Source organism: Loxodonta africana, chromosome 17 (genome assembly GCF_030014295.1).
Source record: "Loxodonta africana isolate mLoxAfr1 chromosome 17, mLoxAfr1.hap2, whole genome shotgun sequence".
Classification (NCBI taxonomy): domain Eukaryota; kingdom Metazoa; phylum Chordata; class Mammalia; order Proboscidea; family Elephantidae; genus Loxodonta; species Loxodonta africana.
Window position 1 is genome coordinate 70,571,942 of NC_087358.1, and position 21,955 is coordinate 70,593,896.

Genomic DNA, 21,955 nt, shown 5'->3' on the forward strand with positions numbered 1-21,955 from the left:
GAAATGAGTACTGAGGAGAAGCCAGAAGTACCATGGGTATCCAAGCACATACCCTTCAGGAGGTGGCATTCCCACATCTCCCATAAAGTATCCCAGGATCTAACATCACCTGGTCCTCAAGGTCTTAAAATTGCAGAAGATTCAGCCAAGCATTCTTACATTGCCAAATATCTCCCAGCTGTATGATCCACACCCAACCTAATTTGTAACTCTTGAAATTTTCTGAATTATTATTTTGTGTAAACCACCACCCCTATGTCAGTTTGTTGGACTGTGGTGGCTTGTGTGTTGCCGTGGTGCTGGTGTTTCAAATACCAGCAGGGTCACCCATGGTGGACAGGTTTCAGTGGAGTTTCCAGACTAAGACAGGCTAGGAAGAAAGGACTGGAGATCAACTTCAAAAGATTGGCCAATGAAAACACTGTGGCTCACAGAAGAGTCTTGTTCAGTGTAATGCTGGAAGACGAGCCCCCTAGGTTAGAAGGCACTGCTGGACCAGGCAGTGTTTCATTCTTTTGTACATGGGGTCGCCATGAGTCAGAGCTGAGTCCATGGCAACTGACAACATTTTGTATAAAGTGCACGAAAATGTCTTTGGAATTTGAAACAGTTTTTACATGTTAGCTCATATATTAACGTGAGCCAGCAGCCTTCACTTCATACTGAATGATTGCATCTACAGATGAATATGGAGCATGATTGTCACCACAGGCCTATCGTTGGATATAGCGAAAAAGATTGGTTTTCATTTTGTTGTTGTTTCTCTTCTTGTTGGGTTGATCCCAACTCATAGTGACTTCATGTGACAGAGTAGAACTGTCCCATGGGGTTTCCTAGGCTGTAATTTTTATCAAACCAGATCGCCAGGTTTTTCTCCTGCAGAGCTGCTGGGTGGATTTGAACTGCCAAGCTTTCAGTTAGCAGCCGAGCGCTTAACTGTTGCACCACCAGTTCTCCATGTTTTCATTTTAAGCAATATTAAATGCCAGTAGTAAAAATCACTGTAAAGTAACCCTGATTTTTCTCCTTCTAGCAACCTGAAGCAGTGGCTTTGATAAGACACATGAAGGAAGAGCCTGGCAGACATACAGGTTTGCTATAACTGCTGTCTGTCACAAATATGGCCCACAGTACTTTTAAAAATGATGACCTATGTATTTCAGAGTTGGTGTATTAGTGTCCTGTGCGTGCTGTAACACTGGGTGGCTTAAAACAACAGAAACTTATTCTCTCACAGTCTAGAAGTCCAGAATCAGGGTGTTGGCAGAGCTGCACTCCTTGCAGAGGCTCTAGGGGTGAATCTGTTCTTTGCCTCTTCCAGCTTCTGGTGGTTATTACTCCAATCTCTCCCTCCACCTTCACTCCAGTCCCTATCTCTATCTTCACTCCAATCTGTCCATCTTCACTCTAATCTCTCCCTCTACCTTCACTCCAGTCCCTATCTCTATCTTCACTCCTGTCTGTCCATCTTCACTCTAATCTCTCCCTCCACCTTCACTCCAGTCCCTGTCTCTATCTTCACTCCAATCTGTCCATCTTCACTCTAATCTCTCCCTCCATCTTCACTCCAGTCTCTTTCTCCATTTTCACACCAATCTCTCTCTCCATCTTCCCCTCAATCTCTCTCTCCATCTACACCCCAATCTCTCCCTCCATCTTCACCCCAATCTCTCCCTCATCTTCACTCCAGTCTCTCTCTCCATCTTCACCCCAATCTCTCCCTCTTCACTCCAGTCTCTCTATCTTCACCCCAGTCCCTCCCTCCATCTTCACTCCAATCTCTCCCTCCATCTTCAGTCTCTCTCTCCATCTTCACTCCAATCTGTCCATCTTCACTCCAGTCTCTCTCTCCATCTTCACCCCAGTCTCTCTCTCCATCTTCACTCCAATCTCTCCTTCCATCTTCACTCCAATCTCTCCTTCCATCTTCACTCCAATCTCTCCTTCCATCTTCACTCCAATCTGTCCATCTTTACATCATCTTTTCCTCTTCAGTGTATCTCTCTCTTCTGTGTGTGTCAAAAAACTCCTTTCACCTGTCTCTAATAAGAACACTTGTCATTGGATTTAGGGGCCACCTAGGTAATCCAGGATGATTTTCTCAACTCAGGATCCTTAACTGAATTACATCTGTAAAGACCTTTTTTCCAAATAAGGTAGCATTCACAGGTTCTGGGGATTAGGATATGACCATATCTTTTGGGGGGACTACATTCAGCCCACTACAGTCTATTCTGTGGCCCCCCTAAACTCACCTTCTTTCCATGTGCCAAATACATTCACCCCATCCTAACATCCTCAAAAGTCTCAACCTATTACAGTATCAAGTCTAAGTCCAAAATCTCAACTAAATACCATCAGTTCAAAAATCCCAAATCTCATCTCCTAAATCAGGTGTAGGTGAAACTCTGGGGCAAAATTCCTCTCCATTTGTGCCTTTGTGGAACTAGAAAACAACTTAACTGCTCCCAAGATACAGTGATGGGACAGGCATAATTTAACAGTTATGGTCATTTTCATTTCAAAAGGGAGAAAATGGAAAAAATAAAGGGATCACCAGCCCCAAGCAATTCTGAAGTCAAGCAAGGCAAGTTCCATTAGAATTCAAGACCTGAGAGTAGTCTTCTGTGGCTTGAGGATCTGCTCTCTAGGTCTGTAGCTTTGCCCTCTGGACCCATGACTCCCCAAACTTCTGCCTCTGTGCCTGAAGCTTGGGCCTCAGGGTGATCCTTTCTTTTTCTCTTTTTTTTTTTTTTAAATAATAAGCCTGCTTCCTGCCTGTAGAATTTTGGGAGTCTGACAAACTTATTTAACTTCATCCTGTCTCTGTTCCTTTCAGTCCAGGCTGGCATCATTACTAATGGTATAACATTCTCAAAAACCTTTTGAGTCTCCTATGTATATCACAGAGATACATTATCATTAGACAAGATGGTCCTCTACAGATCTTTCCTAGATAATCTCATCTCTACCTCTGGCTTCTGCTTCAATGCTTGAGTGCATCCCTGCGTCACACACCTAATCTCTTCAGCACTAGCACAAAGTTGTCTAGCCACACCCTTGGCCTTCTTCCAGAGCATACTTTCCTAACAGTCAATCTCCTGATTTTAGGATCTTTTGCAATCTGGATAGGCTGAGAAATTCCCAGATCATCAAGTGCTGGTTTCTTTTCTCTTAGTAGTTCCTTCTTCAATTTATCTCCTACCTTTTGCATTTTGCTATAAGCTACAAAAAGAAACCAGGATGCACCTTCAACACTAAACTGTAGAACACAGTTCAGCCAAGTTTTCTGGCACTATATAACAAGGATTGCTTTTCCTCAAGTTTCCAATAACATGTTCCTCATTTCCTTCTGAACCCTCACCCAAGTGGTTTTAATGTTCATATTTTTACCAACATTCTGTTCATGGCAATCTAAAGATGATAGAAGCTTTTTTTTTTTTTTTACTATGCTCCTCATTTCCTTCTGAGCCCTTACCAGAAAATTTTAATGTCCATCTTTCTACCACCAACCTCTTCAAATCAATCTAGGCCTTTTCTATCATACTTCTCAAAATTCTCCCAGCCTCTACCCATTATGCAGTTCCAAAGCCACTACCAACTTTTAGATATTTGTTACACCAGAACCCCACTTTCCAATACCAAAATCTGTATCAGTCAGGGTTCCATCAAGGAAATAGAACCAGTAGCATATGTATAAACACAGAGAGAAAGATTGATTGTAACAAATTGGCTTACGTGATTGTGGGGGCTGGCTAGGGAAGTCCAAAATCTGTGGGACAGGGTATCAGAAAGGGTAGGCTGAAAACTTGGGCAAGAGCTGAAACTGCAGTCCACAGGACTAATTTTTTTTCCTCAGGCAAAAGGCCTTTCAATTGATTGGATCAATCAGGCGCACCCAGATTATCTAGGATAATCTCTTTAAAGTCAACTGATGGTGGATGCTAATTACCTTTACAGCAACACCTAGATAAATGTTGGTTTGAATAACTGCTTATTATTTCCTAGCCAAGTTGACATATAAAACTGACCATCACAGTTGGTATTGCATTTTAACCTTGCCCCTTCTAGACTTGTAGTAATTAATAAGAATAAAATTCCTTTCGGCTCTATTGTAAACCTAGCATATCAAAATAATTTGGGTTGGGATGGTCCATTGTTCTTCAGTGTTAAGAAAGGATATACTTCTTAATATCAAAGAATCCAGAGTTGCTCAAGCTCAAAATCCAGTGATGTGCCACAGCTCACATTGTGATCCTCCAGGAGGTGGAAGCCTGTAATTGTAGCTTTCATAACAGATAGCACAGCACAACACAACATCACATAACACAGTAACTATGACAAAAAGAATGTTGGGCTGTCATCTCAGAGATTTAAAGCCAAACTTTTGATTCAAATAGTTATTCCAAACAGAGAAGTTTTTTCTTTTTTATTCATTGTTCAGCTGGAAAAAATCGGGTATGATGAATTACAATAAATAAAAAAGATAAAGATGCAATCTGTATTATCTTACTAATTATGCTTATCTACCTCTAGACAAGGCCCTAAAAAGTGACTATAAAGTGATTCCTGATAACTGACCTCAAACAGACCATTTCCTTTTAAAATGTTTTTCTTGTTCCTAGATACAATTGTGAAAGTTGCTTTTCTGAAGAAATGTAAAGAAGCAGGACTTCTTAATGACTTATTTGAGGAAATATTAGACAAGCTTCATTTGATTCAGGAAAGACTTGTGAATGAGACTACTTCAGAAGCAGGTACTGGGATAGTGATATTTCTATGTATCAAGACTTGTCACAGACCTAGATGTAGAACAAAACAAAAAGTACACATTTTCTTTCCATGCAATTTTTTCTTTTCCTTCTTACTCTCACTCTTAAAGCATTGTGCCAGATCTGTTGTCATTTGTAAATCAACAGGATATGGGTAATTAAAAAATTCATTCAATTAGTAAAAATACCCTGTGCCCTGAAAGTTTTGTTTGGTGTATGTTCTAGAGGTACATAACTAACGCTGAACAGTACGAGAATGGGTATGTTCAGAACCAGATTCCATCACACACCTGCTCCCCTCCTCACCACTCTGCACACCTGTTGCTAAAATCAGAATGGTGCTGTTACAGTTTGATTTGACTCAAATTCTGTTCCTTAATAAACCAAGTGTCTTTTTAAAATAATGCTAACTTAAAGTTTATAAAGTACAGAAGGACAAAGTAAGTTTTATGTTTTGATTGATGTTTGCTTTAAATATGAACTTTCATAAAAGTTTCATGAAGCTTCTTTGAGAAACCTAAATTCCATTTGTATGTGCAGATAAATAGCTACTTATCCTTCTTATAATCTTTTTTTTTTTTTTAAGTGGATCTTTGTGTGTGTATGTGTGTGGTTTAGGTGAAAGTTTACAGAAAAAATTAGTTTCTCGTTTAATAATTTATACACAAATTGTTTTGTGATATTGTCTGTGATCCCGCAATATGTCAACACTCTACCCTTCTTCACTTCAGCTTTCCCGTTTCCATTTGTCCGGTTTTCCTGTCCCTTCCTGCCTTCTTGTCTTTGCTTTTGGGCATGTGTTGTCCATTTGGTCTCATTCACACACTTGAGCTAAAAAAAGCACGTTCCTCACAAGTGTTATTGTTTGTTTCATAGACCTGTATAATCTTCGGCTTAAGGGTTAACTTCAGGAATGATTTCAGTTCTGAGTTTAAAGGGTATCTGGGACCCATAGTCTCCTGGTTCCTCCAGTCCCTATCAGACCAGTAAGTCTGGTCTTTGTTTGGGAATTTGAATTTTGTTCTACCTTTCTTTGCCACTCTATCTGGGACCCTCTATTGTGATCCTTGTCAGAGTAGTTGGTGGTGGTAGCTGGGCACCATCTAGTTGTTCTGGGCTTAGGCTGGTGGAGGCTGTAGTACTTGTGATCTGTTAGTCCTTTGGACTAACATTTCCCATTTGTCTTTGGTTTTCTTCATCCTCCTTTACTCCAGATGGGATGGGAGCAGTAGATGTATCTTAGATGGCCACTTGCTAGCTTTTAAGACCCCAGACACTAATCAACAGAGTCAGATGTAGAACATTTTCTTTATGAACTATGTTATGCCAATTGACCTTCATATCCCCCAAGACTATGGTCCTTAGCCCTCAGCCCACTAACTCAGTCCCTCAGGGTGTTTGGATGTGTCTATGAAATTGTCCTAACTGCACGTTGTCCTAACTTCCCCTATAATGTATACTGTCTTTCCCTTCACCAAAGTTACCACTTATCTACTATCTAGTTAGTGATTTCTCCTCCCCAGCTCTCCCCGTCCTTGTAACTACCAAAGATTGTTTTTTTCTGTGTGTAAACCTTTTCATGAGTTTTTATAATAGTGGTCTCATACAGTATTTATCCTTTTTTGATTGACATTTCACTCAACATAATGCCCTCCATATTCATCCATGTTGTGAGATGTTTCACAGATTCATCATTGTTATTTATTATTGCACAGTATTCCATTGTGTGTATGTACCATAATTTGTTTATCGATTCATCTGTTGATGGGCACTTAGGTTGTTTCTATCTATTTGCTAATGTGAATAGTGCTGCAATGAACATGGGAGTGCATATGTCTATTTGTGTGATGGCTCTTTTTTCTCTAGGATATATTCCTAGGAGTGGAATGGATCCTGTGGTATTTCTATTTCTAGCTTTTCAAGGAAGCGCCATATCATTTTCCATAGGGATGATATCCTTTTACATTCCCACCAGCAGTGAGAACATAAGAATTCTAATCTCCCTGCACCTTTCCAACATTTGTTATTTTCTATTTTTTTTTTTTGATTAGTGCCAGTAATGTTGGGGTGAGGTGGTATCTCATTATAGATTTGATTTGCATTTCTCTAGTGGCTAATGATCACAAGCATTTTCTCATGTGTCAGCTGTCCGAATGTCTCCTTTGGTGAAGTGTCTGTTCATATCCTTTGCCCATTTTTTAACTGGATTGTCTTTTTATTGTTATAGTGTTGCAGTATCTTACAGATTTTAGAGTTTAGACCCATGTTGGATATGTAGTAGCCAAAAATTTTTTCCAAGTTGATAGGTTCTCTTTTTACTCTTTTGATGAAGGCTTTTGATGAGCATCAATGTCTTAATTTTTAAGACATCCCAATTATCTAGTTTATTTTCTGGTTTTTGTGCATTGTTAGTTATGGTTTGTATCGTATTTACGCCATATATTAGGGCCCCTAGCATTGTCCCTATTTTTTCTTCCTTGATCTTTATAGTTTTAGGTTTTACATTTAGAACTTTGATCCATTTTGAATGAGTTTCTGTGTATGGTATGAGGTATGAGTCCTGTTTTATTTTTTTACAGATGGACATCCATTTTCACCAGCACCATTATTTATAGAGACTGTCTTTTCCCCCATTTAATGAACTTTGGGCCTTTGTCAAAGATCAGCCGACCTACGTAGATGGATTTACGTATGGGTTCTCAATTCTATTCCATTGGGCGATGTGTCAGTAGTTGTACCAGTGCCAGGATGTTTTGACTATCGTAGCTGTATGGTAGGTTCTGAGATCAGGTAGCATGCGGCCCTTATTTTGTTATTGTTCTTAAATAGTGCTTTACTTATCTGGGGCTTCCCTCCTTGCCATATAGAGTTGGTGATTAGTTTTTCCATCTCATTAAAGAATGCTGTTGGTATTTGGATTGGGATTGCATTATATCTGTAGATTGCTTCGGATAGAATTGACATTTTTACAATGTTGAGTCTTCCTATCCATGAGCATGGTATGTTTTTCCATTTATGTAGCTCTCTTTTGGTTTCTTGAAGTAGTGTTTTGTAGTTTTCTTTGAATAGGTCTTTTGCGTCCCTAGTTAGATTTATTCCTAAGTATTTTATCTTTTTAGTGGCTATTATAAATGGTATTGTTTTCCTCATTTCCTTTTTGTAGTTCTCTTTGTGGGTGCATAGCAATCCAACTAATTTTTGTATGTGGATCTTGTATCGTGCTACTCTGCCGAATCTACTTTTTCCAGTAGTTTTCTTGTGGAGTTTTTGGGGTTCTTTATGTATAGTATCATATTGTCTGCAATAGGGATAACTTCTTCCTTACCAACCTGGATGCCATTTATTTCTTTTTCTTGCCTTATTGCTCTAACTAGAACTTTCCAGCACAATGTTAAATAGGAGTGATGATAAAGGACATCCTTGTCTTGTTCCTGTTCTTGGGGGGAATGCTTTCAGCCTCTCTCCTTTGAGAATGATGGTGGCTGTTGGGTTTTGTATGCATGCATTTTATTTTGTTGAGGAATTTCCCTCTATTCCTATTTTATTGAGAGTTTATCAGGAAAGTGTATTGGACTTTATCAAATGCCTTTTCTGCATCGCTTGAGATAATCATATGATTCTTTTGTTCTATTTATGTGGTGGATTACGCTGATTGATTTTCTAATGTTGAAACATGCTTGCATAACTAGCATGAATCCCACTTGGTCATGGTGTATTAGTTTTTTGATGTGATACTGAATTCTGTTGGCTAGAATTTTGTTGAGAATTTTTACATCTGTACTTGTAAGAGATACTGATCTGGAATTTTTTTTTGTGGTCTGCCTGGTCTTGGTATTAGGGTTATGCTGGCCTCATCAAATGGATTTGGAAGTATCCTTGCTTTTCTAAGCTCTGAAATAGAGTAGTACTGGTGTGAGCTCTTCTTTGCATGTTTGGTAGAATTCTCCAGTGAAGTCATACAGGCCAGGGCTTTTTTTGGTTGGGAGTTTTTTTTTATTACCTTTTCAGTCTCTTCTCTTGTTATGGGTCTGTTCAGAGTTTTCGCCTCCGTTTGTGTTAATTTAGGTAGGTAGTATGTTTCCAGAAATTTGTCCATTTCCTTTAGGTTTTCAAATTTGTTGGACTATAGTTTTTCATAGTACTCTGTTAAGATCCTTTTTATTTCCGTTAATCTGTTGTAATGTGCCCCATCTCATTTTTTATTTGAGTTATTTGCTTCTTCTCCTGTTTTTCTTCTGTCCGTTTGGCCGGTGTGTCAGTTTTGTTAATCTTTTCAAAGAACTAACTTTTGGCCTTGTTGATTCTTTCTGTTGTTTTCGTATTCTCTATTTCATTTATTTCTGCTCTGATCTTTATTATTTCTTTTCCTCTGATGGCTGTGGGCTTCTTTTGCTGTTCTCTATTTGTTCGAGTTGTAGGGTGTCAGGGATTGAGTTGTGTCCCCCAAAAATATGTGTATCAATTTGGCTAGGCCATGATTCCCAGCATTGTGTGACTGTCCACCATTTTGTCATCTGATGTAATTTTCCTGTGTGTTGTAAATCCTGCCTCTATGATGTCAGTGGGGGAGGGAATAGGTGGCAGTTATGTTAATGAAGAAGGACTCAATCTATAAGATTGGATTGTGTCTTCAGCCAATTTCTTTTGGGATATAAAAGACAGAAGCAAGCAGAGAGACAGGGGGGCCTCATACCACCAAGAAAGCAGTGCTGGGAGCAGAGCACGTCCTTTGGACCCGGGATTCCTGCACAGAGAAGCTCCTAGTCCAGGGGAAGATTGATGAGAAGGATCTTCTTCTAGAGCCAATAGAGAGATAAAGCCTTCCCCTTGAGCCGATGGCCTGAATTTGGACTTCTAGCCTACCTTACTGTGAGGAAATAAATTCCTGTTTGTTAAAGCCATCCACTGTGCTATTTCTGTTATAGCAGCACTAGGTAACTAAGACATAGGACTAACATTTTTATTTTGGTCTTTTCTTCTTTTTTGTTGTGTGTGTTTATTGTTATAAATTGACCTCTGAATACTTCCTTTGCTTTGTTCCAAAGGTTTTGGTTTGATGTGTTTTCATTCTCATTTAATTCTAGGAATTTTTTTATTCCATGTTTGATTTCTTCTATTACCCTGTTGTTTTTAAGCAAGGTGTTATTCAGTTTCCAAGTTTTTTAATTTTTTTTCCTTGCTGTTTATTAATTTCTACTTTTATGACATTGTAATCAGAAAATGTTTTATTATTTCAATGTTTTAGATTTCATTGAGGGTTGATTTGTGGTAAAATTTTGCTATTCTGGTGAATGTTCCATGTGTGTTGGAAAAGAATGTATACTTTGAGGCTGTGGGTTGGAGTGTCCTATATATGTCTATTAGGTCACAGGTTGATTGATTGTGGCCCTTATATCTTCTGTATCTTTCTAGAGTTTTTTTCTAGCTGTTCTGTCCTTTACCAAGAGTGTATGTTGTAGTCTCCTACTATTATTGTGGAACTGTCAGTTTCTCTTTTCAGTGCTGTTAGAGTTTCTTTTATATATTTTTGAGCCCTGTTGTTGGGTGTATATTTATTAAGCTTATGTCTTCTTGGGGGATTGTCCCTTTCATGATTAGATAACATCCTTTCTTTTCTTTTATTGCCACTTCTGCTCTTTTTTGGTTGTTGTTTACTTGATGTATTTCTTTCTGTCCTTTGATTTTTAATATTTATGTCTTTGTGTCTAGGATGTGTCACTTGTACACACCATATTGATGGGTCATGTGGTTTGTTTTTTTTTTTGTATCCATTCTGTCACACTCTGTCTCTTTACGGGTGCATTTAAGCCATTTACATTCAGTGTGATTATCAATAGCTGTGAGTTTTTTGCTGTCATTTTGTTGTGCTTTTTTTTTTTTTTTTGGTAGTGCTGAGGTTTTCTTTGTCTTACTTTCCTGTGCTGAGTTCCTTTTGTTTGTGGATTTTCTTTTCATTTCTTTCATTATTATGTATTTTGTGTTTATTGAGTCTTAATGTTTTTATTTTGATGAGTAGGTTTGTTAACTATCTTTGTGGTTATGTTGAAATTTACATTTATCTTCCTAAGTTTAAACCAGTTATTACTTGATATCACCTTGACTTCTTCTCCACTTGAAAGTTCTATACCTACAATATTTAGTCCCCCTTTTATTGTTTTCATATTGTCGTCATTTACAGATTGATGTCTGTATTTCCCTGTTTTAAGTCTTTTAGCTTTGTTTTATTATTGAGAGGTCTTTATCTAGGTTGGTATGTGCCTGATACAGTCCTGTGTCCTAGACACCACTTGTTTGATGTTGTTCATTCTCTAACCAGAGGATTCCCTTTAATATTTCTTGTAAGTTTGGTTTGGTTTTTACATATTCCCTTAATTTCTGTTTATCTGGAAATGTCCTAAATTCATCATAGTGTTTGAGAGAGTTTTGCAGGATGTATTATTCTTGGTAGGCAGTTTTTTTCTTTCAAGGTTTTATACATGTCATTCCATTGCCTTCTTGCTTGCATCGTTTCTGCTGAGTAATCAGAGTTTAGTCTTATGGTTTCCCCTTCATATGTGAGTTTTCTTTTTTCCTGAGCTGCTCTCAGGATTCTTTCTTTGTCTTTGGTTTTATCAAGTGTGATTATATGTTTTGGTGATTTTCTTTTGAGGTCTATTCTGTATGGCATTCGTTGAGCTTCTTGGATGGTCAGCATTTCATCTTTCATGATATTAGCAAAATTTACTGCCAGAAAATTTTCAAAAATCCTGTTTTTTCCATTTTCTCCCCTGTTCTGGAACTGTGATCATGTGCAAATTTTTCTCGATTGTGTCCCGCATAATTTTTCAATTTTCTTTATTCTTTTCTCTGATTTTTTTTCTCAAAGTGGCGTCCCATGGATTTGTCTTAATCTCACTGATTCTGTCTGCCATTGTTTCAAATTTGGTCCTAAAACTTTGTATTGAGTTGTCCATTTCTGAAATTTTGTTTCTTTTGGATTTCCAGTCACTGTTTTTATGTGATTTCTCATTATTTGTTTATATTTTGAATTTTCATTCTTGTACTATTTTCCTGAATTGTCCTATTGGTTTGTCTGTGTTTTCCTTGATTTTGGCTGTGTTTTCATTGGTTTTGTCTGTTTTTCTTGATCTCTTTCTTAATCTCTTGGAGAGCTCTAAATATTAGTCTTTTGAATGTCATATCAGGTAGCTCCATTGCCATTTTTTCTATCAGAAGGTCATCTGATTCTTTATTTTGGTCACTTTTTAGAGCCATCTTGTCCTGCTTTTTTAATATGTTTTGATATTATCTGCTGTCTCTGAGACAATTCAGGTATTTTCTTAATGGGACAAAACTGAAAAGTGAAAGAAAGAATAAACATTTCCAAAAGCTCATTCATTACATTGTTTTATTCATTCATCTTTTCTATAGAACAGCATTTCTCAATCTTGAGCCTCAGAACCACCTGGGGCATTTGTTGGCACAGATACCTGGGTCTCACCTATGGAGGTTCTGATTCAGTTGTGTCTGGGAAGGAGGGGCAGAAATTTACATTTCTAACAAGTTCCCAGGTGATGCTGAAGCTGCTTCAGTGTAACACTGAAGTTTCACAATAGATGACTGCACTGATTACTTTTCCTTATTTTGGGTTAAAGTAGATAGAGGGTCAGCAAAAAAGAGGGAGACCCTCAATGAGATGGACTGACACAGTGGCTACAACAATATGCTCAAACATAGCAATGATGATGAGGATGGTGCAGGACTGGGCAGTGTTTCATTCTGTGGTACATAGTGTCACTATGAGTTGGAACCAACCAATAGCACCTAACAACAATAACAAATAATTTAAAATTAATACTGAAAATGTTTTTTCCCTCCAGACTATGAAGAAATTGGGACTTCACTTTTGGACTGTAGATTGTTTGAAGACACATTTGTAAATTTTCAAGCAGGTACGTATATGAGTTACAAAATAACCTAGCAGCACAGTTCAGAAATATTTATCATATTTTAAAAAAGCATACTATACAGCTGATAAAAATCTTATTTTAGAAGACTGTTTGTTGTGTTAATAAATGAAAAAAGCCCATTATAAAAAAACAGCAGGACCCCAATCTGGTATGTGAGTACATACACAGAGAAGAAAATATATGTAAGTATGTATAGGCACACAAGCACTCGCCTACTAACTGAAAGACTGACAGTTCGAACCCACCCAGAAAAGGCCTGGTGACCTGCTTCCAAAAGGCTTCATTGAAAAAACAGCGGAGCAGTTCTCTTCTGCACACACGGGAACACCGTGAGTCAGAATCGACTCACTGACACCTGTTTTGCTTTTGGTTTTACAGGCACACAAAAAAACTGCACCAAGTATAAACATAGTAGGTGGGTGGGTTACAGTGATTTGTCTTCCTAGTACTGTATTGTATTTTCCAAATTTTCTGCTTGCGCACAATACTTCTGTGATCAGAAACAAAGCTCACTGAAAAAGTAGAAACAATAAAAGCTTGACTCCAAAACTGGAGACTCTTTTGGCCTCATATGTTTGAACGGGCAGGAACTGCTGAGGCCTCCCACAGCCACCCTGCTCTAAGGTGGTGAGGTTCTGATAAATCATCCCACCTCCCTCTCACATGGTATAATATTGTAAAAACTACAGTTCTCTCAACATTAATCTTAAAATTTAATCTAATATTATACCTGGGGGGTGTGTGGAGGTTGGACAAGGTTGTGGCTGGTTCATAAGGTTTATCAGAAAAATATGAATAAGAATAGATAAGAATTTTTAAAAAAGAATAAAAACTAGAGTGTGGGGGGAGGAGGTAGAGACAACCCTTTATAAAATATCAGCCATTTATTGAGTAGGTTCTCCTTTCATCAGCATTTAAGATCCCTTCAAGACATGGAAAATCCGCACTCACTCAAGAGTCTGTTCTGAGTTCTCTATCGAGGCTGCTGACACCACTGGGCTTGCTGTGCTCTGCATACCCCAGTGGGTGGGAGCCAGCCAGGCACATAGACTTGGGTGAGAATCTCTCCTCCCCCGAAGTTGCACAACATAGTAGCCTGACTCTTACTGTTTCCCGTAGATGTCTCTCTCTAGCCAACAAATGGTATTAGGACAATGGGCTTTCCCTATGAGAAAACATTAATTCATATCCCTGTTTCATCATACACATCTTTCTCATTTTTGTTTTTTATATTACATATCTGTATTTGAATTTTGTTATTTGTAATCACAGAAAAATGCTTTTAATAATTACAAAAACAGTATATCTTTTAACAGTCTCCTGAGAGTGTTCACATACTGCTAACAGGAAGGTGGATAGTTTATTAAAAGGCAGCCTTTAAATTCTATTTCTGCAAAGCTTGATTGTGGGGAGACTTTGTGTTTGTCTAAATGGCTCCAGGATGTCCCTACTCAGTGGGTTAGCTGGGGGTAGACAGCACAATATGACATGGGAGAGACGCCACCAAGAGAAGACACTTCTTGGAATTGTCTGGGAACCAATTTAAATTGCTTAACTTTTGACACCCTAATTGATAAAGATTCTTGCTTAATTTAACTTATGTTTTGAGTTAACTAAAGCAGGCATGTAGGTATTCTGAATAAAGAATTTTGAAGTTTTTTAAAATTACATTGCCACTGAGTACTATTATTTATAAATAGAACCTTATAAAGCCAAACTAGGCTATCTCTTCTTAAGCTTCCACAATAAAAGCCTTCCTGTGGGGTTGCCATGAGTCAGAATCCATTTGACAGCAACCAGCAACAGTTTCTAAACAGAACCAAAGGCTTCTATGTATCATTAAAAATTGGATGTATTTTTATGAAGGGTTTGCCCTTATCCTTGAGATTCTAGCCAAATTCTCTCTCCAGTTGTCATCCCTTTTTTAAGCTCTCAAAGATACACAGAAGAGACTATTTCTGCTATAAATGTGTAAAAAATCTTACAGATTTACTGACCAGCCTTGTGTGTCATAGATGCTAAAGTTCTATCCTGAGTTAGAATAATGTGGAGGCAAACACAACTAAGAATTGGCTCCTGCTCACAAGGCCCTAGATCCTGACATCTTCTCCATACCTCTGTAGCACCATTTGGGGCATGATACTGTGTGCTATGTACTTGAGAGTGCAAGGGGCTAGGAATGGTATATTATTTCTAATAAAACCACTGAATAATCTGAAATCACTTTATTCTTGTCATAGCAATAGAGAATAAAATCCATCAATCTGAAGAAAGGCAGCAGCAGCTGAAGGAAGAGATTGAGCTACTTCAGGACTTAAAACAAAACTTGTACCTTCTTCAGGAGAACAAGGGCCTGAGGTCTGGATGTACTTCAGTGTCTTCCCTGTCTGCTTAAGGATTACCATTTCCTAAACTAGGAGCCAGGCAGAATGGCAAGCAGGCTCAAACCAGAGGGCCAGCCTATGAGGAACACAAACCACAGGACTCCTGGTCCTCCTCCTCTCTGGTCCACGAACTGAGATCCATACCAGCTCTGCCTGTTCTTGCTGATTGACATTTCATATCTGACTGGTGTTTACTGCCATCCTCTCAACGGTCATCTCTCTTCCTTCCCTACTTTTCTTCTCCAATAAAATGTTTCTCAGACTCTGCTTGAGTCAGTTGGATCATGCCCCATCTGCCCTACCCTCTACTTCATATCCTTCCATGGCTCCTAGCTGGTGCATCACCGTCTGTCTCCTTGATCTGACACACCAGGGGCTCCTGTCCCCACAGGGCCTTTGAACATTCTGTTGTGAAGGCTAAACTGCCCTTTCACCTTTCTTGTCAACTCCTCCTTCTTCAGATCTCATTAGAACACTTCCTCTGACTACTCCACCATAGAATTTGTTTCCTTCTTACCACTTACCACACTTGGTGTGAATAATTGATTGTATCTTACATCACACCATTAAAATAAAAATTTTCTATAGAAATGCCATGTGATCCACCAATCCCACTCCTAGGAATATATCCTAGAGAAATAAGAGCCATCATATGAATAAACATATGCACACCCATGTTCATTGCAGCATTGTTCACAATAGCAGAAAGATGGAAACAACCTAGATGCCCATCAATGGGTGAATGGATAAACAAACTGTCATTCATACACACAATGGAGTATTATGCAATGATAAAGAACAACGATGAATCTGTGAAGCATCTCATAACATGGATGAATCTGGAGAGTTATCCTGAGTGAATCACAAAAAGACAAATATTATGAGACCACTATTGTAAAAACTCATGAAAAGGTTTACACACAAAAAGAAACAATCTTTGATGGCTACGAGAGAGGGGAGGGGTGGGGATGGAAAAACACGAAATAGATAAGTGGTAACTTTGGTGAAGGGTAAGACAGTATACAATACTTGGGAAGCCAGCAAAATTTGTCCAAGGCAAGGTCATAGAAGCTCCATAGACACATCCAAATTCCCTAAGGGACTGAATTGTGCTGAGGGCTGTGGGGACCATGGTCTCGGGGAACATCTAGCTCAACTGGCATAACAGTTTATAAAGAAAATGTTCTACATTCTACTTTGGTAAGTCACGTCTGGAGTCTTAGCCTGTGAGTGGCCATCTAAGATACAACACTGGTCTCATCCCTTTGGGAGCAATGGAGAATTAAGATCAAAGACACGAGGGAGAGATTAGTCCAAAGGACTAATGGACCACATCTACCACAGCCTCCACCAGACTGAGTCCAGTACAATGAGATGGTGCCCAGCTACCACCACCAACTACTCTGACAGGGATCACAGTAGAGGGTCCCAGGCAGAGCTGGAGGAAAATGTAGAACAAAATTCTAACAAAAAAAAGACCAGACTTACTGGTCTGACAGAGACTGGAGAAAACCCTGAGTATGGCCTCCAGACACCCTTTTAGCTCAGTAATGAAGTCACTCTTAAGGCTCACCCTTCAGCCAAGATTGGACAGGCCCATAAAACAAGACTAAAGGGGCACACCAGCCCAGGGGCAAGGACTAGAAGACAGGAAGGAACAGGAAAGCTGGTAAAAGGGAACCCCAGGTAGAGAAGGGAGAGTGTTGACATGTCGTGGAGTTAACCAGTGTCATAAAACAATATGTGTACTAATAGTTTAGTGCGAAACTAGTTCTGTAAACCGTCTTCTAAAGTACAATAAAACAAATTTATATATATCACTTTTCTGAGGGTAGAAACTCCTGATTTCTGTTTTGCTCATTGTTATAACTGTTTTGCCCACAATTGTGTCTTGCTCACTGCCACATCCACAACACCTAGAATGCTCAATAAGTGTTAAATGAATGTGTAAACTATTCTTAACTTTTTAGACAAGTTCCACTCTATAATGCCTCTCAGGCATAAGTTTGAATGTCCTGCTTGTACCAGATTCACCTGTCTTCATGTCACATGAAGTCTGCCTTTTATGTTTCTTTTCAGCCACAATTATCACATGGGCATCCATCATCTTCAAAACAAACATCTAAACTTAAAACTGGACTCTTGAATATCACTGGAAATACGCCAGAATGAAAAAAAAATTGTTTTTTTTTTTCAACCTAACAGTATAAAAATCAAATATGCCCACACCTCCATGTCTGACCCCTAAGAATTTCACAGTCACAGTTCTAATTTTTTATCCTAGTACTCTGACTTACAATAAGGCTACATTTCAAAATGGATTTGATCTGAGTCTACAGCACAGTATTCAAAAAGTAATCTGAAGAAACATGAAGTAGAAAAAAAGAACATGTCTGTCCCTGTTATAATGGGAATCATAGCCCAAGTCATTATTACTGGAGAGACAAAATCAAGATCAGTGGTTTTCAAATTTGGCAGCGTATCAGAATCACCTGGAACACTCAAATTACAGAAGCCTACATTCCTTTCCACTTTATTTATAGCCACTGAATAAAGGTTTCCACTGGCCTACATGGGTGCTGTTAACTTCAGCTTCCTCCCCCAGCAACGCATCATACAACACTGCTTATCTAAGGAATAATTTTGATATCATGATTCTTATTAAGAAAATCTTGTCTCCCACTACACTTTCAAACTTAATCTACTATTCCCCATAACTTGGCACAATGCAGCAACATACTTTTGAGAATGTGATAGTTAATGTTATGTCAACTTGGCTAGGCTATGATTCTCAGTAATGTGGCAGACGTAATCACCTTCCATTTGTGATCTGAAGTGAGCAGCCAATCAGTTGGAAGAGGAATTTCTTTGGGCGTGTGCCCTGCATCCAGTATATAAATGGATGTTCTGGCAAAGTTCTCTCTCTTTCTCTCTCTTGCCTACAATCCTCTCATCGTCTAACCTGCAAATTTTTGTATTCGCCAACCCCCGCAACACTGTGAGTCAGCAGAGGCCTGTCGCTTGACTTGCTTATTTTGGGTTCATTAGCCACTGCAACTACATGAGCCACCAGAGGTCTTCGGCCTGTCATCTGACTAATGGACTTGGGACTTGCAAGCCCCCACAATTGCATGAGCCATTTCACTGAAGTAAATTTCTCTCTATATATATCTATATATGCTTCACTGGTTTTGGTTTTGCTCCTCTAGAGAACCCAGACTAAGACATATGGTGCTGAGATTGGTTCTGGAGGAAAAAAAAAACGAAGAATGAACTTTCTGACTTGGTTCTCACGTCTGGCTAGACTTAAAGGCACTTGTGACTCTATTTCCAGCAGTAAAGAGGGCACTGCTAATCCATGACATGAGGTGGCAACAGAAATACGCAAATATCACCACCATTGGGTCAAATATTTGTGAGACAAGGCTCTAGGTGATTGTGTATTTGATACCTTTCAACATTTTTGTCAGACTGAGAAGTATAATGAAGCTGGTTGATTGGTCCTGCTTTCGCTAAACAAAGTGGAGAAAGGGATGGGCTTGGATTCAGAGTCACAGCTCCAGCACTGCATAAAAGACCTCAAACTTGCTATTTGTGCCGAGAAAGAAAGTCTTATTTCTTGTAGTAAAAGACCTGATATTGCTGAAAACCCCTCCCACAACTAAAAAGGAATTTTGAATTTTGGAGGCAACATATCCGTCATATGGGTTTGCTACTCTGGCCTACTTATCAAGTGACTCAAAACCTGCTAGTTTTGAGTGGGGCACAGACCAAGAGAGAAGGTTCTGCAACAACTCCAGGTTGCCGTGCAAGCTGCTCTACCACTTGGGCTATATTATCCGGCTGATCCAATGGTGCCTGAAGTGTCACTAACAGATAGATAGGCTATTTGGAGTCTTCGGCAGGCCCCTATGGGTGAATCACAGCAGAGATCCTTTGGATCTGAAGCAAAGTCCTGCCATCCTCTGCAGATAAATACTTTCCTTTTCAGAATCGGCTTTTGGCTTGTCACTGGGCCCTAGTAGAGACTGAACACTTAACCATAGGACACCAAGTTACCACGTGGCCTGAGCTTCCCATCATGAACTGGGTGTTTAACCCACAGAGTCATAAAATCAGACATGTACAACAGCAGTCCGTCTTTATATGGAAGTGGTATATATATGAGATCCGGCTCAAGCAGGACCTGAAGGCACAAGTTGCATGAGGAGATGACCCAAATGCCCACGGTGCACACTCCTGTCACATTACCTTCCTTCTCCCAGTCTGCACCTCTGGCATCGTGGGGAATTCCTTAAGATCAGTAAACTGAGGGAGAGAAAAATTGTGCCTGGTTTACAGATAGTTGGTGATATAAAGGCACGACTCAAAAGTGGATAGTGGAAGCACTGCAGCCCCTTTTTGGGACCTCCCTGAAGGGCAGTGATGAAGGGAAATCTCTCAGTGGGCAGAACTTCAAGTAGTGCACCTGGTTGTTCATTTTGCTTGAAAGATGGCTAGACGTGCGACTGTATACTGATTCATGGGCTGTGGCCAATGGTTTGGCTGGATAGTCAGGGACTTGGAAGGAACATGATTGGAATACTGGTGACAGGAGATATGGGGAAGAGGTATGTGGATAGACCTCTCTGAATGGGGCACGTGAATGATCACCAAAGGCTGACCTCAGCAGAGGAAGATTTATGTATGTGTGTATGTGTGTGCTTTAAGTTGACAGTTTGAGTCAGTTTCTCATACAAAAACTGATACACACATTGTTACATAATTGCTCTCCTACAATGTGACAGCACACTCCTCCTCTCCACCATGTATTTCCTGTGTCCATTCAACCAGTTCCTGTCCCCTTCTGCCTTCTCATCCTGCTTCCGGACAGGAGCTGCCCATTTAGTCTCATGTATCTACTTGAGCCAAGAAGCACACTCTTCACCAGTATCATTTTATGTCTTTTAGTCCAGTTCAAATCCACCAGGTGCTTCTTGGAAACTCTATGGGGCAGTTCTACTCCATCCAGTCTAATCTTTGTCTAAGAGTTGGCTTCGGGAATGGTTTTAGTTCTGGGCTAACAGAGAGTCCAGGAGCCATGTCTTCTGGGGTCCCTCCAGTCTCAGTCAGACCATCAAGTCTGGTCTTTTTACTAGAATTTGAGTTCTGCACCCCACTTTTCTCGTCTCATCAGGGACTCTCTGTTGTGTTCCCTGTCAGGGCAGTCATTGGTTGTAGCTGGGCACCATCTAGTTCTTCCAGTCTGATGTTGATTGAGTCTCTGGTTTATGTGGCCCTTTCTGTCTCTTGGGCTCATATTTTCCTTATGTCTTTCATTCTCCTTCGCTCTAGGTGCGTTGGGACCAATTGATGCATCTTAGAGGGCCACTTGCTAACTTTTAAGACCCCAGACGCCACTCACCAAAGTGGGATGCAGAACATTTTAATAAACTTTGTTATGCCAATTGACCTAGATGTCCCCTGAAACCATGGTCCCCAGACCCCTGCCCCTGCTACTCTGTCCAGCAGAGAAGGATTTTAACAATCAAGTGGATTACATGACGTGTTCTGTGGATACTAGTCAACCTCTTTCTCCAGCCACTCCTGTCCTTACCCAATGAGCTCATTAGCTAAGTGGCCACAGTGGCAGGGATGGAGGTTATGCATGGGCTCAGTAACATGGACTTCCACTCACCCAGGCCAATCTGTCTACAGCCACTGCTGAGCCCAATCTGTCACTAGCAGAGACCAACACTGAGTCCCTGATATGGCACCATTCCTGAAGGCCATCAGCCAGCAACCTGGTGGCAGGTTGATTACATTGTACCACTTCCATCATAGAAAGGGCAGTGTTTTGTTCTTAACTGGGACAGACGCTTTCTCTGTATATGGATTTGCCAAACATCTTATCCACCATCAGAAAGCTGTGCGTCAAGGTGTATTCCTTCACCGTATTTATTCAATCTGTACGCTGAGCAAATAATTCGAGGTTGACTATATGAAGAACATGGCATCAGGATTGGAGGAAGACTCGTTAACAACCTGCGATATGCAGATAACACAATCTCTCTTGCTCAAAGTGAAGGGGACTTGAAGCACTTACTGATGAAGTAAGGATTACTTCAGTAGGGATTACACCTTAACATAAAGAAGACAAAAATCTTCACAACTGAACCAATAAACAACATGATAAACGAAGAAAAGACTGAAGCTGTCAAGGATTTCATTTTATTTAGATCCATAATCAACACCCACGGAAGCAGACAAGTCAGGAAATCAAACATTAATGCATTGGGCAGATCTGCAGCCAAAGTCCTCTTTACAGTGTTAAAAAGCAAAGATGTCACTTTAAGAACTAAGGTAGGCTTGACCCAAGCCACGGTGTTTTCAAATGCCTCATATGCATGTGAAAGCTGAACTATGAATGAGGAAGACTGAAGAAGAATTGACGGCTTTGAATTATGGTGATGATGAAGAATATTGAATATACCGTGGACTGCCAGAAGAACAAACAAATCTGTCTTGGAAAAAGTATAGCCAGAATGCTCCTTAGAAGCAAAAATTGCAAGACCTCTTCTCACGTACTTTGTACGTGGTATCAGGAAAGACCAGTCTATGGAGAAGGACATGGTGCTTGGTAAAGTAGAGGGTCGGTGAAAAAGACGAAGACCCTCAACGAGATGGACTGACACAGTGGCTGCATCAATGGGCTCAAACAGCAACAGCTGTGAGGATGGCGCAGGATCAGGCAGTGTTTCATTCTGTTGTTCACAGGTAGGGTCACTATGAGCTGAAACCAACTCAACAGCACCTAACATCAACAGAGAACCCTGACTATGACAGGGAATCACGCAGTAGGCAAATACTG

At 39.8% G+C, this 21,955-nt stretch overlaps 1 protein-coding gene across 2 annotated transcripts in view; it reads left to right on the plus strand.

The window, feature by feature from the left end:
- The window catches only part of LOC100670438 (histone-lysine N-methyltransferase SETDB2), a 104,385-nt gene extending 89,018 nt beyond the window's left edge, over window positions 1-15,367 (plus strand). For both annotated transcript variants that reach the window (XM_064270146.1, XM_023551227.2), the window contains 4 exons: window positions 1,034-1,091; window positions 4,626-4,757; window positions 12,632-12,703; window positions 14,962-15,367. In XM_064270146.1, coding sequence (XP_064126216.1) covers window positions 1,034-1,091; window positions 4,626-4,757; window positions 12,632-12,703; window positions 14,962-15,116 — 417 coding nt within the window. In that variant the 3' untranslated portion in view covers window positions 15,117-15,367. The remainder of the gene's footprint in view (window positions 1-1,033; window positions 1,092-4,625; window positions 4,758-12,631; window positions 12,704-14,961) is intronic.
- Window positions 15,368-21,955: the final 6,588 nt, after the last annotated feature.